Genomic DNA, 15,701 nt, shown 5'->3' with positions numbered 1-15,701 from the left:
TTATTCGGAAAGTTCCCTGGGTAACAGCCCTTAAGAAGAAAGGGGTCCAGGATGGTTGGACCTACTTCAAACAGGAGCTCCTAAAGGCACAGGAACTGGCAGTTCCCACATGCCGTAAGACGAGCCGGCGGGGAAGACGACCGGCCTGGATGAGCAAGCAGCTCCTGAAGGATTTAAGGGAAAAAAAGAGGGTTTATCGCCTTTGGAAAGGGGGGGAGGCAACTAGTGATGTGTTTAAGGATGTTGTTAGATCATGTAGAAGAAAAATTAGAGAGGCAAAAGCACAGTTAGAAATTAAACTGGCCGCTTCTGTGAAACAACAAAAAGCATTTTTATAAATATATTAATGCTAAAAAGAGGGGCAAGAGGAGCCTCCACTCCTTATTGGACGTGGAGGGTAACATTGTAACTAAGGATGAGGAGAAGGCTGAGATTCTAAATACCTTCTTTGCCTCCATTTTCAACAGTAAGGCAGGAGGACTTCAGGATAACTGGCCTCCTGAGCTGGTTGATGGGGTCAAGGAGCAGTGTTGTACTCCTGAAATCCATGTGGAATTAGTTCGAGACTTGTTGAGTCACTTGGATATTCACAAGTCCATGGGACCTGATGGGATTCATCCTAGGGTGCTGAAAGAGCTGGCAGATGAGCTGGCCAAGCCTCTGTCCATCATTTTCCACCAGTCCTGGCTCACTGGAGAGGTCCCAGAAGACTGGAAACTGGCCAGTGTGACGCCCATCCACAAGAAGGGACGAACAGAAGAACTTGGGAACTACAGGCCTGTCAGCCTGACCTCAGTGCCAGGGAAAATCATGGAGCAGATTGTCTTGGGGGCAATCACTGCATACCTGAAGGATGGCCAAGGAATCAGGCCCAGCCAACATGGATTTAGGAAGGGCAGGTCCTGCCTCACCAACCTGATCTCCTTCTATGATCAGGTGACCCACCTGGTGGACGTGGGAAAGGCTGTGGATGTAGTCTACCTGGACTTCAGCAAGGCCTTTGACACTGTCCCCCACAGCAAACTCTTGGCCAAACTGGCAGCTTGTGGCTTGGACAGCAGCACTCTGCGCTGGGTTAGGAACTGGCTGGAGGGCAGAGCCCAGAGAGTGGTGGTGAATGGTGCCACATCCAGCTGGCAGCCTGTCACTAGTGGTGTCCCCCAGGGATCAGTGCTGGGCCCCATCCTGTTCAATATCTTTACTGATGATCTGGATGAGGGGATTGAGTCCATCATCAGTAAATTTGCAGATGACACCAAGCTGGGAGCAGGTGTTGATCTGTTAGAAGGTAGAAGGGCTCTGCAGAGGGACCTTGACAGGCTGGACAGATGGGCAGAGTCCAACATGATGGCATTCAACAAGTCCAAGTGCCGGGTGCTGCACTTTGGCCACAACAACCCCATGCAGAGCTACAGGCTGGGGTCAGAGTGGCTGGAGAGCAGCCAGGTGGAAAGGGACCCGGGGGTACTGGTTGACAGGCGCCTGAACATGAGCCAGCAGTGTGCCCAGGTGGCCAAGAGAGCCAATGGCATCCTGGCCTGCATCAGGCATAGTTTGGCCAGCAGGAGCAGGGAGGTCATTGTACCCCTGTACACAGCACTGGTTAGGCCACACCTTGAGTACTGTGTCCAGTTCTGGGCCCCTCAGTTTAGGAAATATGTTGAATTGCTGGAGCATGTCCAGAGAAGGGCAACGAGGCTGGTGAGAGGCCTTGAGCACAAGCCCTATGAGGAGAGGCTGAGGGAGCTGGGACTGTTTAGCCTGGAGAAGAGAAGGCTCAGGGGAGACCTCATTGCTGTCTACAACTACCGGAAGGGAGGTTGTAGCCAGGAGGGGTTTGGTCTCTTCTCCCAGGCAACCAGCACCAGAACAAGAGGACACAGTCTCAAGCTGTGCCAGGGGAGGTTTAGGCTGGAGGTGAGGAGAAAGTTCTTCACAGAGAGAGTGGTTGGCCATTGGAATGTGCTGCCCAGGGAGGTGGTGGAGTCACCATCCCTGGAGGTGTTCAAGAGGGGATTGGACGTGGCACTTGGTGCCATGGTTTAGATAGGCATGAGGTGTAGGGTGACAGGTTGGACTCGATGATCCTTGAGGTCTCTTCCAACCTTCTTGATTCTTGATTCTTGGACACAGTACTCAAGGTGTGGCCTGACCAGTGCTGAGTAGAGGGGAAGAATAACCTCCCTTGTCCTGCTGGCTACACTATTCCTGATGCAGGCCAGGATGCCATTGGCTTTCCTGGCCACCTGGGCACACTGCTGGCTCATGTTCAGCCTACTATCAACCAGCACCCCCAGGTCCCTCTCTGTCTGGCCGCTCTCCAGCCACTGGCTTTACAGCCTCCCAGAGGCTGTAAACGGTCTTCCACCAAGAAGAATAATTACATTCTCTTTGACAATTCATTAACAAAAGGTTTGGGGCAAATAAATAAAATGTTTTCATGTGGATGGTACCTTAAAGGAGGTTTTTCTGTCACAGCAGAGTAAAGGGGCTTTGTTTTCATGTTTCGTAGAACATTTTCAACATTCATCTAATAATAGCATTGTGCGTAAGCAATAAATACTTCATATTTTCAATGTACCATTTAAGGGCCAGGAATCAAGAATTCAAGTTACAACTTATCTAAAGTAACAGTGGAAGTCATTCAAAACCGATGTCACAAGACAGTCCCACAAAAACAGAACGAAAACTTGTATGCATTATTCATCCTGTAACTTTGATCTTAAAAGCTAAAGAAATTTGAACAAGGAAAGATAAGTGGTTTCTCAAGCATCTTCTTTTAAAAATCAAATGAGGATGACTCAGGATTAATCCTAGATAAGAGTTAATTCAAAAGAGGGGAAATTGCAATCACAGTGCTGCACCAAAGTTTCCATGCAAAGGTTTTGGGTTTTGTATTCAATTGCAAAGGCTTCCTTTTTTAGGTACCAGCATCCTTTTTCATGTATATGCAAAATATTTTACCTATTAAAATGTCATATTCAGTATGCATAGCTTTTTCTTCTACCACCTACACCATGACTTCGTGTGAACAATGGGGTACTACACAGCTGAAGGAGCTGTGAAATCCTCATCTCCAAACCTGACTCAAACATAACTTGCTCTGGAGCTTATGCAAGGTATATACCTTCTTCCACTGGGCAAGCATGGATAATTACAGGCACTCTGACTGCACCCTGATTTTACTAAGGTTTAGTTAATTATTCAGGCCTTGCCCCTAAAATATGAGACAAATACAGGGAGATCCAAAAGTACATGGAAAGTGCCCTGTGTAAATGGGAGATCCACAAAATCCCCTTTAAATGCCTTGTGCTCCTAAGAGTCTGTAATTATTGTCGGGTTTTGCCTAAAGTTATGCTCCAAGGCCCCACCATCTTGGTAAGATTACTGATGTCAGCACATTACATGAATGCAATCATATTTGGGTTTCACAAAGAAGATGGAGTGGCAACACAGTTCCTTAAGGGAGGCTCTGAGCAAACCTAATGCAGACAGACAACGCTGACTTCATTACCAACCACAGCACATCAGCCATTTACATTATCAGCAAAGCCAAAGGAGGAGTGTCTTTACATTGGAGTGTCTTTACATTGCAGCATACAGCACAAGGTTTTGCTTATCTGAACTTGTGTTCGCTCCACACAAGCAGTTGGCACTAATCAGATGACAGAGCGGGGTCAGACAGGTGGGAAGGAAAGACTGGGTAGATGAAAAGGCCTGAGGAAATGGATTGGGAAAGAGGTGAAAATTTCATAGCAGTGTGTGTGAGCCACCCACACAGCAGTGGGGACACCATTTGAAAAGTAATGGGAGGTTCTGGGGTACAACAGGAAGATGGCTAAGTGAATGCAAATGTGTTTGAGATAGTCACAGGCTTACCAGAAACTGATATTCACTGCAAATGCTCTGAGTGCCCAAGCAAGTCACTCACAGTCAATGATACTCCTGCCAACTACATCTATAAAAAATAAATTTGGAAAGGCCAAGTGCATAGATTACAGTACTCAGCAGAAACTAGACTGACTGCACTTCCTCCTCAGCCCAAGGGAATGCAAACTCATAGCTTTTGGCACCAAGGTAAATTGCTTGAAACACATGGCTACATCTTAATGACACTGGGATGCCATGCAAAGAAGATGGCTAGACTGATGGGGCTAGGAGCAGGCCTGTTCTGGTGAGGAACCTAGAAGCCCGGAGTCCTGGCCTAGATCCTCACTCCAAGCAGTATCTGGTTCTATGAACTTCAGCTGGCAAGAGGGCAATTCCAAATGTATAAACACCACTAAAGGTTGGAAATAGAATGAGGAACTTCCTCATCCCAGTCAGTTCCCTTCTCTCTCACACATCAACAAGACCTCTCATCTTCTTCCTCTACTGTGTCTCAGTTCAAAGAGGAGAGTCACACAGCCTCTCCTAGTGCTGTGATGGAACATTTTTAAAACTATTTTTAGATTTTTCAAAGTGAGAAATTAGAGCTACTCACTGGATTGCACTGAAGCTCTCCTTCTCAGCTATATATATTATAGGAGGGATTCTCAATTCCACAGTAACCCCAGGAGAAAAATTAACTAGATGAGCAAAGAATCTCACTAGTTCTGCTCTGGACTAAGGATAATTGATTTTCAGTTCAACAAATTAAGTTAAAGATAAGCATTTGCTTCACATGCAAGACCCATTCCTGCTTCATTCATACTATATGGAGAGGGATTAGCCACATCAAGCATATGTTTTCATACTGTGGTGTAAAGAACATACATAAGAAAAATCATGTTTAGCTCCAATGCACTGAGAAAACTGGTTACAGACAATATATTCAAGAGCAGAGAGAAAAAACACATTTTTATGATTCCTCACCAGATGCACACTCCGTAGACATGAGTACACTGAAGAGCCTACAGCAAGTCTGCGTTATGCTCAAATAAAATGCCTATCTCTATAATCCTTATCACAGACAGCTGTGCCTATATACTTACTTGCATTTCTTCCTTCTTCCATTCATTACTGTTTACAACCTGAAGGAGGTATAAATCTATTTTTCTTCAAAGCAAGTTTACTTGCCCTACAAATGGACCGCAAATATGCAAAGACTACTTTGATTTTTATTATTTCACCTACACAACCATATCGGTTTCCTTAACGCTACCAGGACAAAGTGATATTTTCTTTCTATTGCATTCCAAAAGAAGTTGTGCCTTAACTTGGATCTTATTTAACTGCTATTTATCTACATCTCTTACTTCAAACTCTCTGTCAGAAACAAAGCTACAACCACTGTTTCTCCAGCATCTTTAATAGTTGGGCTATAAAGTCCAACTCTCCTAACTGAAAGGTCAACATTGCCATTGCAGATGATAAAAAAAAAAGCTTCCATATATTAAAAATAAGGTTGATTCATGGATATATTGTCTTTTTCTAAGGATGTGAATAAAAAAGGAGCTGTCCAAGCATCATCCCTTATTCAAAAAATCTAGTCTTAATGTTCATTCTAAATCTCTTGTCAGAATGGAAGGTATTCATATGAAATGTTTTAAACAGCCTTTGACACTTACAGAACTTGTAAAATGGCAATGAGTCAAAAAACAGCAAGCTTTTAAGAATGAAAACAACTGGAAATACTTTACAAGTGGAGCTATGAAAGTATTTTCATTGATTAAGTGCCCACTGGTATTACATACATATTTAAAGCCAACACATATATTTTGACATTTCCTGAACTGGTAATTTCATGGCTTAAAAAAGAGAAGGTAACACTTGTAAACTATATTACCTGAAATTTAGTGTCACTGAATTGATGATAACTTGGTCATCCAATGAATGTAGGTGTCGATTTTAAATATAAATACTTAAATGAAAAACTTTTTTTTTTTTTTAATGTTTATTTAATCATGGAATGGCAGGGATTGGAATAGGCCTCTGGAGGTGATCTAGTCCAGTCTCCCTGCCAAAGCAAGATCGCTTAAAGCAGGCCACACAGGAATGTGTCCGGACAGGTCTTGAAAGTCTCTATAGAAGGAGACTCCACAACCTCTCTGGGCAGCCTGTTCCAGTGCTCTGTCACCTTCACAGTAAAAGAAAACCTTCTGATATTGAGGTGGAACTTCCAATGTTCCAGTTTGTACCTACTGCCCATTGACCTATTACAGGGCACCATTGAAAGGGGCCTCTCCCCTTCTTTACATCCACACTTCAGATATTTGTAAACACTGAGATCAGATCCCCTCTCAATCTTCTCTTCTCCAGACTAAACAGCCCCAGGTCTCTCACCCTTTCCTCATAAGACAGATGTTCCAGACCCTTAAGCATCCTCATGGCCCTCTGCTGGATTCTCTAATATTTTCCTCTCTTGAACTGATGTGGCAGTTTTAGGCTAATGACTAGGAAATTTTCCACAGAGCTTGAGTAGAAATTGGTAAAATATAATAAATTACCATTGGATGTAACGGGAAAATTATGATAAGGGCAAAATAATCCCATTGGTCTGATAATTAACATGAAGTTAATTTTATAAACTATCTTCTCTTTTTCTCAGCTCTTCGCTCTAGGTCATACCAGCTGGTGGCTTTTGCTTGGCTGTTTCTGACCCTGGCTGCATTCTTGTTGTGGCTAAGTAACTAACAAGCTACTCTCTGCTCTTCTCTTTTTCTCTTTTCCCTTGTATGGGGGCGGAAAGGTGGCAGAGAGGGGGAAGCTATTGGTAGACCCCTGGTTTTGTCCAGGGGGGAATCCTTGTGTTGTTTATAAATTGTAAATATATGTAAATATTGTCTATTTTGTTAATATTAATTGCATTTCATATTTCTAGATTTTAGTTTGCTTGTAAATACAGCTCCATTTGCTTCCATCCCAAACTGAACTGGTCTGGCAATTTTATATTGGGAGGTAGTTCTCCAAATTAGGTGAGGGGTAATTTCAACCCACCACAACTGGGGAGCCCAGAACTGGACACAGTACTCCAGATGTGTTGTCACCAGGGCAGAGTAGAGGGGGATGTAGAATCTCCCTCTACCTGCTGGCCACACTCTTCTTAATATGCCCCAGGATACCACTGGCCTTCTTGGCCACATGGGCACATTGCTGTCTCATGGATAACTTATTGTACACCATGACTCCAAGGTCCTTCTCCATGGAGCTGCTTTCCAGCAGGTCACCTCTGTACTGATACATGGTGTTATTCCTCTCCAGGTGCAGGACTCACACTTATGCTTGCTGAACTTCATTAGGTTCCCCTTTGCCCAGTTCTCCAGTCTGTCCAGATCTCACTGAATGGCAGCACCGCCTTCTGCTGTATCAGCCGATCCTCCCAGTTTTGTATCATCAGCAAACTTGCTGAAGGTACATTCTATCCCTTCATCCAGTTCACTTAAGATGTTGAACAAGACTGGACCCAGTACTGACCCCTGGGGAACATCACTACATACAGGCCTCCAACTGGACTGTATGCTGTTGATCACAACCCTCTGGGTTCTACTATTTAGCCAATTCTTAAACCAACTCACAGTTCACTCTTCTAACCCACGCTTCTACAAGGATGTTATGGGAGATAGTGTCAAAAGACTTGGTGAAGTCAAGGTAGACAACATCCAATGCTCTCCCTTCATCTACCCATTCAGTCACACCATCATAGAAGGTTATCACATTAGTCAAGCACGATTTCCCCTTTGAAATCCCATGCACGGTACTCCTGATAACTTTTTCTTCCATGTACTTAGAGATGATCTCCAGAATGAGCTGTTCCATCACCTTTCCAGGGATGGAGGTGTGGCCATAAATGTAAAAATGAAATCTATCACTTAAAAGCCAACAACTTCCTCCTTATTTCAGCTGCTCTACTATTTTAATTTTTTATGTTCCTGTTGCTAAACTGAAATGGAAATTACTTAAATAAGGTAAGTTACCCGAAATGGAATAATTCTAAGTCAGTTTTCAGAATTAATATTTTTTGCCCATCCGTCCTTTAGCATTTTGTCCGTTCCATGTTCCAATCTCTCCTTGACTCCCAGTCACTAGCAAGATAATGCAGATGGTTACTGCAAAGCTGCTGAGATGCTCATCTGAATGCGTATTCATCCATTTGGCAAGATCCTGCTCCAGCTCTAAGTCGATGCAAATCTGCATTACAATGTAGCTTGGGTCTCTTGCAGCTATGATATCAATGGTGCTGCTTAAGACAATGCCAGGCAAATAGGAGGTAAATGAATGCAGCTGAGCTGGCTATTGCAGCACCCTTAATTTACACCTCTGAAAATAAACACATGAAACAAGTGTGCATCTATGCCTACATCTATGCCTAATTTTTATTTCTGTGTTTTTGGAAGCAGAAACTGATAACAGGGTAACTCCTCCAGATGTCATGGTGACAGAATGCCATGCAGGTGAATATTTGATACAATCACCAGAAAAGAAAATCAAAATTCCATCATAAGCATGCCTTTAATAAATACAGATGGCACTGCCAGTCAGTGATAGCTGCTTTTGTTCTGAGTATGTCTTTGTTCTGGCAGCTGGGAGAAGTTTTCATGTGTAAGGAAATAAATGTACTTAAATGTACAACACCTGAAAATCCTTCAAGATAATAAAATAGAGCAAGAGAAAATGCAAGTTTAGAAAGCATTTCCTGAAAAAAAGAAAGAAAAAAAAAAGTAGCAATGGAATCTTATCTTTATCTCAAGTCGATTGACTTGTCACAGTGGGAAGGAGATTTGAAAAGGAAATTGCAAATTCTTAGCAGGTATGACTGGAGGAATTGAGCTAATAGGAATCAGTGTAGGGTATTTAAAAATGTTAATACACGCACAGCCACAACTACAGAATGCCTGAGCTTTGTCTTGTTTGTAAAAAACAAATAGAATACCAGGCAGTTTAAATCTCAAATGAAAATGGTAATTTCTTTCTTACTTAGGTTGCTGGGGTTTAAGTGTTCTTCCATTACAAATTTCGCTCATTTCAGCATACAATTGAGGTATATAAATTGTATGTGCTCTTGATCTTGTTTTATAGTAGTGATCTTTCCAGTACCAACAGGATTCCATGTAGTATGTGCTTTAAGAAGATATGGTTACTCACCATATGGAAAGTTGTTTTGTATCACCATGTTAGCAGCATATAAATTATTTTTTAACTCCATTTTCATTACCATTTCTTCAAGCCATTTATGCTCACTTTTTTATTGAATCACATGTCAAAAATTAGAAGCAGCTTAGTATTCTGATTTGAGAGGTTGCTTTATCTGTACTCTTGAATAATTGTACACTGTATTCATCAAGCTACAGATACAGAAGACTATGATGTGGTAGTTTTAGACTATGCCTTGAAAATTTTTCACAGATCTTGAGCAGAAAGTAGTAAAAATGTAAATAAATCACTACTAGGTGTGAAACGGAAAATAATGATTATTCTAAACAATCCCACTAGAGAGATATCTCCCATAAGATTTGGTTCCCAAAACAATTTTTCTCTTCTTCTCGCTTCTTCACCTGGGGAGATACTAACTGGCTTTACTGACCTTGGCTCCATCACTTTTATTTTGGCTAAGTCTAACATCTCTGCTTCTCTCTCTTGTCCCTTTTGTACAGGGGGTAATGGGGAGGCAGGGAGAGAGAAGCTGTTGCAGCTGTTGTCAAAGACCAGGGGAGTCCTTGTGCTGTTTGTTAGCTGTAAATATCTGTAAATACTGTATACTTCGTACATATTCATTGCATTTCATTGTAGATTGTAGTTTTGCCTGTAAATACAGCTTTCATTTGCTTCCACTGAGCTGGTCTGGCAAAGTTAATGGGGGTGGGGGTGGGGGAATTTTCAACCCACCACAGTATGATGACAACTCTATCAAGAAAACAGTTCAATTGAAGAGGGCCTGGATAAGTCATCATCTCTACAGAAACATGACTATATCACAAAACCTTCTAAACTTTTCTAATACGACTCATACCCTCTCTCCACAGGTTCTTTTCATTATGTTTACAAAAGGTCTCACCCAGACCATTAGTAGTTCCTCTTTCTAGCTGAAGAAAGCAGATATTATAGGTTGCAGAAATTTGCAGTTGGGTAAAAGGCAAGAAAATTATGGAACAGTGACAATATAACAATATAATTTCATTTCAACAAGATTCTTAATTTCTCTGAGGAAAAGAGGGGCAGACCCTAGAAAGCATGGCCAAGAGACTAGTAATTTAGATTAGTTGATTTCTGTGCTGCTTGTAAACTTTTTTGTACTTACTGTAATTCTCTCATCTTTGTCATCTAAAGGGGTTCCATCTTTTTTCCATGATATAGTGGGTTCTGGGTGACCTCTTGGTGGCTGACATTCCATCACTGCAGGTTCACCCACAGCTACCATTACATCTGATGGATTTTGTCTGAAGTCATCCCGCAGAACTGAAAGAATAAAGAAAATTAAGTCAGAAATTACCCAACAATATATCAACAGCACAGCAAAGCATTTTGGCCTTTAATGGTCCCTGTTGTCACTTTACATTAATGAATAAATCAGTTAACGAATTTCATTTGGCATCTGTGGACAGTGTCTGGTAGTTTCAGAGAGTAACACAAGACAAACCATGCACAACTCACACTTCCAACATAGAAGCCAAGTGACTAACACTGACATAGTTGAAAGTTTGACATGGACACAGGACAGTCTGCACAGAAGTGTTGTCTCACTAATAGTACTTGGCAAGGTGTCTGTTTAGCGTGTGACCACAAGATTCTTGTCACAGCTGAAGGTGGCACAATGTCCTGTGCTTAGGTAGAACGTCATCTTGTTGAGAAGCACTGCAAAGATTGCTTTCTGCCCCTTTTCTTCTGAGATACAAGGCTAGCCTGCCAGTAACTCAAAGGTTTATGGTTAAAGATTGGCCACAGGCTATACAAATTGCACCCATCCCTGAATTTATGGCAAAATGAACAGACTAACTAAACTTCCAAGTTCTTTGATGACATTGTAACATGCCAAACATTTGTGCAGCCTTAGCCAAACTCATATTAGCAACTGGCTTGTTATTTTTCAAGCAAAAATCTTGATCTCTGGAAGTCATCCATTATCTTGAGCCAAGACCACATCCCTCATTTGGAAGAAGTCAATTTTACTACCTTTTGATAGAAAAAAAATAATTTATTGCAGTTTCATTACTGGAATTTGTTCTTTCCCATCTTTTGGCCAAGCCCAGGCATAGAAAACTCTAGCTCCCTCCAGTCATCTACTATGAATTTTATTATAGTGTGATTATTTTTCTTTTTGAGGAAGGACAGACATCATACTGTGCTGAGTGGACACAGGGACAGTTTACAGGCATAATGGCATTCCTAATTCGTGCCAAGCAAGTGGCATTAGGTTTATCTAAAAACAAGTAACTCAAATGATAACCACTATTACATTTTAATCCTCTCCACTGATGTTATTCCATGTACACTGAACAAATGATACAGTGATAGAAAAGGACATTATAACCAAAGGACTCTTGGATTTTGGCAAAGGTATCTGCTGCTCTTGCTGCCTGCAACAATCTTCTGTCAACAGTAAACAGTGCCAAGAATCTGCAGCCCAAGCCATGGACCACAAATATATGGACACTCACTACTGAATAATGCTTTGGTTGTTAATGCTGCTTCAAAGTGTGGTGTGATTTATTGTTAGATGTTAAGGAATGTGGGTGTGCTTACAGATTGCCAAGTACAGTACTGACATCAAATCCTTCCCCTCTGTAAGATCTTTCATGCTGTTAAGACCTTTTCAAATGGTCCGAGGGCAAACAGGTCATCTGCTTTGGGACAGAGATATATATCTTTCTCACACCTACTTCCTGAAATGCTATATCATCTAAAATTAAAAGAGGGAGCAAAGGTAACTTTGGTACATAGCCCTGTCAATACTCAATAGGACTGTCTTCTATTTTTTCTTCTCAAGCACATCTGCCTTATATTCTGGTACTCTATTATTCAGTAGCTACAGTCACAGGCCTGTGTGTCCAGCGTGGCTCTTTATTACATAATATGAAAAGTTATTTATAGCATAATGGGGAAAGTACCAGGCTGATATATAAAGGCAGATGGGAATCAAAAGCAATAAATACAGAAAGTTTTAGCACTGTTCTAAAAGCAAGATAAATTTCTAGAAGTCTCAAAGAACAAGAAGTCTGAAGTGTGTTAAAGATTTCATCAGACTTCATCTGAATTTACCAATTCCCTCCCATACAGAAGCACTCACATTTCAAATAGTTTCATTATTGATGTTTCTTGCAATAAGGAGATACTCATGGACAGAAAATGGATAATCAAGGGTAAAATTTCTCTGCCAGTTTAACAATGCAAACTAATACAACAGAATGATAGGATTTAATGGAAAAAAACAAACAAACAAAACAAAACAGATTGGAATGGACTTCTGCAGGCCATCTAGTCTACATCGAGATGCTACTGACTGAATGTGTTCTCTTAGATGAACTTAGTAGCTCAAACAGACCTAGCCTGGAAAGTTTTTTTAAAAAATAAAACAAGCAAATACAATTCAAAATCCCCCATGCACCTATTCCTTGGTGTACAAAAAAACTAAGGAAGTATGCTCCATCTATGAACAAAAAATTTCTGTCTCTAAAAGCAAAACACATGGATATTTCCCTTGTATGGACTAGGGAAAATTGAAAATGTTTTCAGCTAAAAAATTAATCCATGTTACATCTAGAGGAAATAATATGTTTTCAGAAAGAAGAATGGTGTAATTTTTAGTTAATCAGAAAGGTGAGTCAAAAGACCAATCCCTTAGCTTCCCTTCTGGTTTCCACAAAACATTATTAAGTTTAACCTGAATTCTCTTACTGTTTCCTTACTACATTCTTCTAAACACTAATGCATCAAAATTGGATATATCAAATTATTTGGGGTATGGGAGTGTTAATATACTACTCACATACACTGAAAATCTTTATACAGTCCTTCAGTTCATACCAAGTATGGCATTAAAAACCAGATAAAACTTCTTGTGTTCCCAAGCAGCCCTCAAGCCATCCAGATTCAGTAAATCATGTAGCATAAGTGGCTAGGCTGATACTGCTTCTGCTGAAGTCAAATATTTTTTTCTATTTACTTTAATAGCGACTCAGTTTGGCTTGGAGCCACTGGTCGTATCATTACTGCTTTTTTTCTTACCTTCTTCAAGCTAAAGAACATAAAAGAATAAGAAACAGAAGTTGACTAAGTTACAAAAAAAATCTCATACATCCAGATCCCAGTGCCAAGAGAACATGAAAGTGTGGATGAGTTTTTGCTACACCGCTTACTGTATTGCAACTCAATAAAAGGGGTGTTTTGACCATAAGTAAGAAGTCTATTATTACTACTGAAGATTGTATCACTTGGATAAAGCTAAGTGATATATAAAATGAAGTGCCCTTAAGTTAAAAAAAAAAAATAAAAATCAATTAAGTGATCTTAGTAAACCATAAGTATTTTTTTTGTCTGAAAGACCTCGTAAATCTAAGAGGAAAGCCTAGGAGACAGTGTCTCAGATGGCTTTTAGCACCTTTGAAGCAACAAAGAAGTCTAGTACTAGCATAATAAAACCAAACCACTGCAGTAATTTCTACACTCCTTAGTGTTATATCAGTTTTACAATCGTAGTACCTTGTCTGTAAACCAAGACATTTCAAAAATTAACCAATGCTTAGTAGAATGCCTAAGGAGGACATCAAAGGTCTACGCCATACTTACATCAAAACAAGTTTGATTTTTTTTTTTATTTTATTTTTTTTCCCATTTACTATGAATTATTTTGGCTCTACCCTTACATAATGAAATGCTAACAAAATATAATCCCTTAGAGGTTACTCCACAGATAGTCGTCATGTAATTATTTTTGCAGCTGTAAAATAGATACACACTCTGTTTTTTTGCCTCAGGCTCTGGCAATCTTGCATGAAGTTATAAATGTATAAGTTTCTTCCCTTTACCAAAAAAAAAATTTTTTTTTTCTTTTCTGTCCTTCATAGTCAAAGCTTACTGTAAATTAAGGATACATTTCCTTTTGAAGATATAAGTATACTTTGTAATCCAGTACAGCATGTGCTTTCAGTCACCAAAGGGTCAACTCTAACCACATGTATCTCTTTCTACATATATGCAGCTTAAAAGAAAATAAATTAAGAGGATGCCTGCCCTTCCTCCCCTCACCCCCCCTTTTTTTTTTTGAACAAACACAGTGTAGAATCTTCATAGATATAAAACTTCTCTCCCCCATTTCAGACATAGAGGTAAGGCTTTCTAAAATTAGACGCTAATATTTTCTGAAATATAACAAATAATGGTTGTAATTATTGTCATTGCACAGCTAAGATAATTCCATGATCTTGCTATGTGAAATCTGAACTCCTGTATTTGTGCTGAAAACATTTTTATTCTACACTTGCTGAGCTAATTGAGGGTCAAGAGCAGCTTCTGTAGCTGTCCTAAGAAGTCAGCTACTCATACAGCTATTTAATATTGTGTACTATTCAATCAATAAAGAAACTGCACCTTCCCCTGACAATCTTTCCCAGAGCAGAAAGGAGCTAGCAACCACTTGAGGATAATTTTTTATTGGCAAACAATGTAAGTAGAAACAGCATTTTTTGTGTAAATCCTAAACAGTGTTTTTGCAAATGCAGCACCCAGTGATTTTTCCTTAAGTTCTTCATTGACTAATACAAACAGACAAACAGTAGGGAGTGACAGCTGGGTGAAATGGAAAGGTAGGTAGACATGGGTTTTTTGCATCTACCTACTGAAGATACTTTAAAAAGGTTATTGCTAAATTTTCTCATTAAATACCTGTGATCTAGTTCAAAGATAATGAAGAAAACACAAAGAAGAAACCAACCAGAAAGCTCTAGTCAAGATGTGAAAAGAATGAATTTGCAAACAACACAGTAATTACCATCAGGCATTATGAACATCGTGCCTCCACAGATGGTATTATTTAAGAACTGGAAATAAGAAAATCTCCTGAAAATGGTAATTACAGATTGGTCTATTATAGATCCTTTGAGCTAGATCAAAGAAGCAGTGCACCAAAATATATCCAGGATCCACTGTCATCCAGTGAACAGGAGAGGAAAATGAAGATATTTGGGGTTCAGCTTCATAATCACATCAAGACAATATTATTTCACTTCAGTTCTTATAAAAGACATAATACAAACTTGCTTCCAGAGAGACCTTTTTCATTGCCCCAGACAAAGCTCACGATTCTGCAAGTCTGCTTGTTAAAAACAGATCAGTGAGTCAAAGTATCATAAAATTGCATTACTTTCTCAGCATGAAGATCATTATAAGTTTCTTTGTATTGCAGCATGTGCCTCAAAAATGGGGAAAAAACTTAAATAAATAAGTGAAATAAATAAAAGCAACCCTCATTCCTCATATTCTGTTAGAAAAACAACTAGACCTCAGCTAATAAGCAACCTTCCACCCAGCAAACAGAAACATGCCAACATCAAATTAACATATTAAAGCTGAGCAATGCAACCTTAATGGCCCACTGCCCTGCCTTTAGGCCAATTTTGTTAAAAATCCCATGTAATAGATTTATTTAGTTTTTTTAATACCCCCCCAATTATATTACTTTAATTCCAGGAAATATATAACAAGTATTTCAATGCTTCCCCTTTATTCCACAACAAACTAACAGCATTACAAAGAAAGTTTCCATATAATATTTAATCTGACTAATAAAA

The 15,701-nt window shown here is 39.9% G+C and overlaps 1 protein-coding gene across 1 annotated transcript in view; it reads right to left on the bottom strand.

The window, feature by feature from the left end:
* Positions 1 to 15,701, bottom strand: part of ROBO1 (roundabout guidance receptor 1) — a 540,195-nt gene that overhangs the window by 108,519 nt on the left and 415,975 nt on the right. The window contains exon 4 of the mRNA XM_054392605.1: positions 10,217 to 10,374. Coding sequence (XP_054248580.1) covers positions 10,217 to 10,374 — 158 coding nt within the window. The remainder of the gene's footprint in view (positions 1 to 10,216; positions 10,375 to 15,701) is intronic.

The sequence above is a fragment of the Indicator indicator genome, chromosome 1, assembly GCF_027791375.1.
Source record: "Indicator indicator isolate 239-I01 chromosome 1, UM_Iind_1.1, whole genome shotgun sequence".
Taxonomy (NCBI): domain Eukaryota; kingdom Metazoa; phylum Chordata; class Aves; order Piciformes; family Indicatoridae; genus Indicator; species Indicator indicator.
This window is presented reverse-complemented; position numbering and strand designations above follow the sequence as displayed.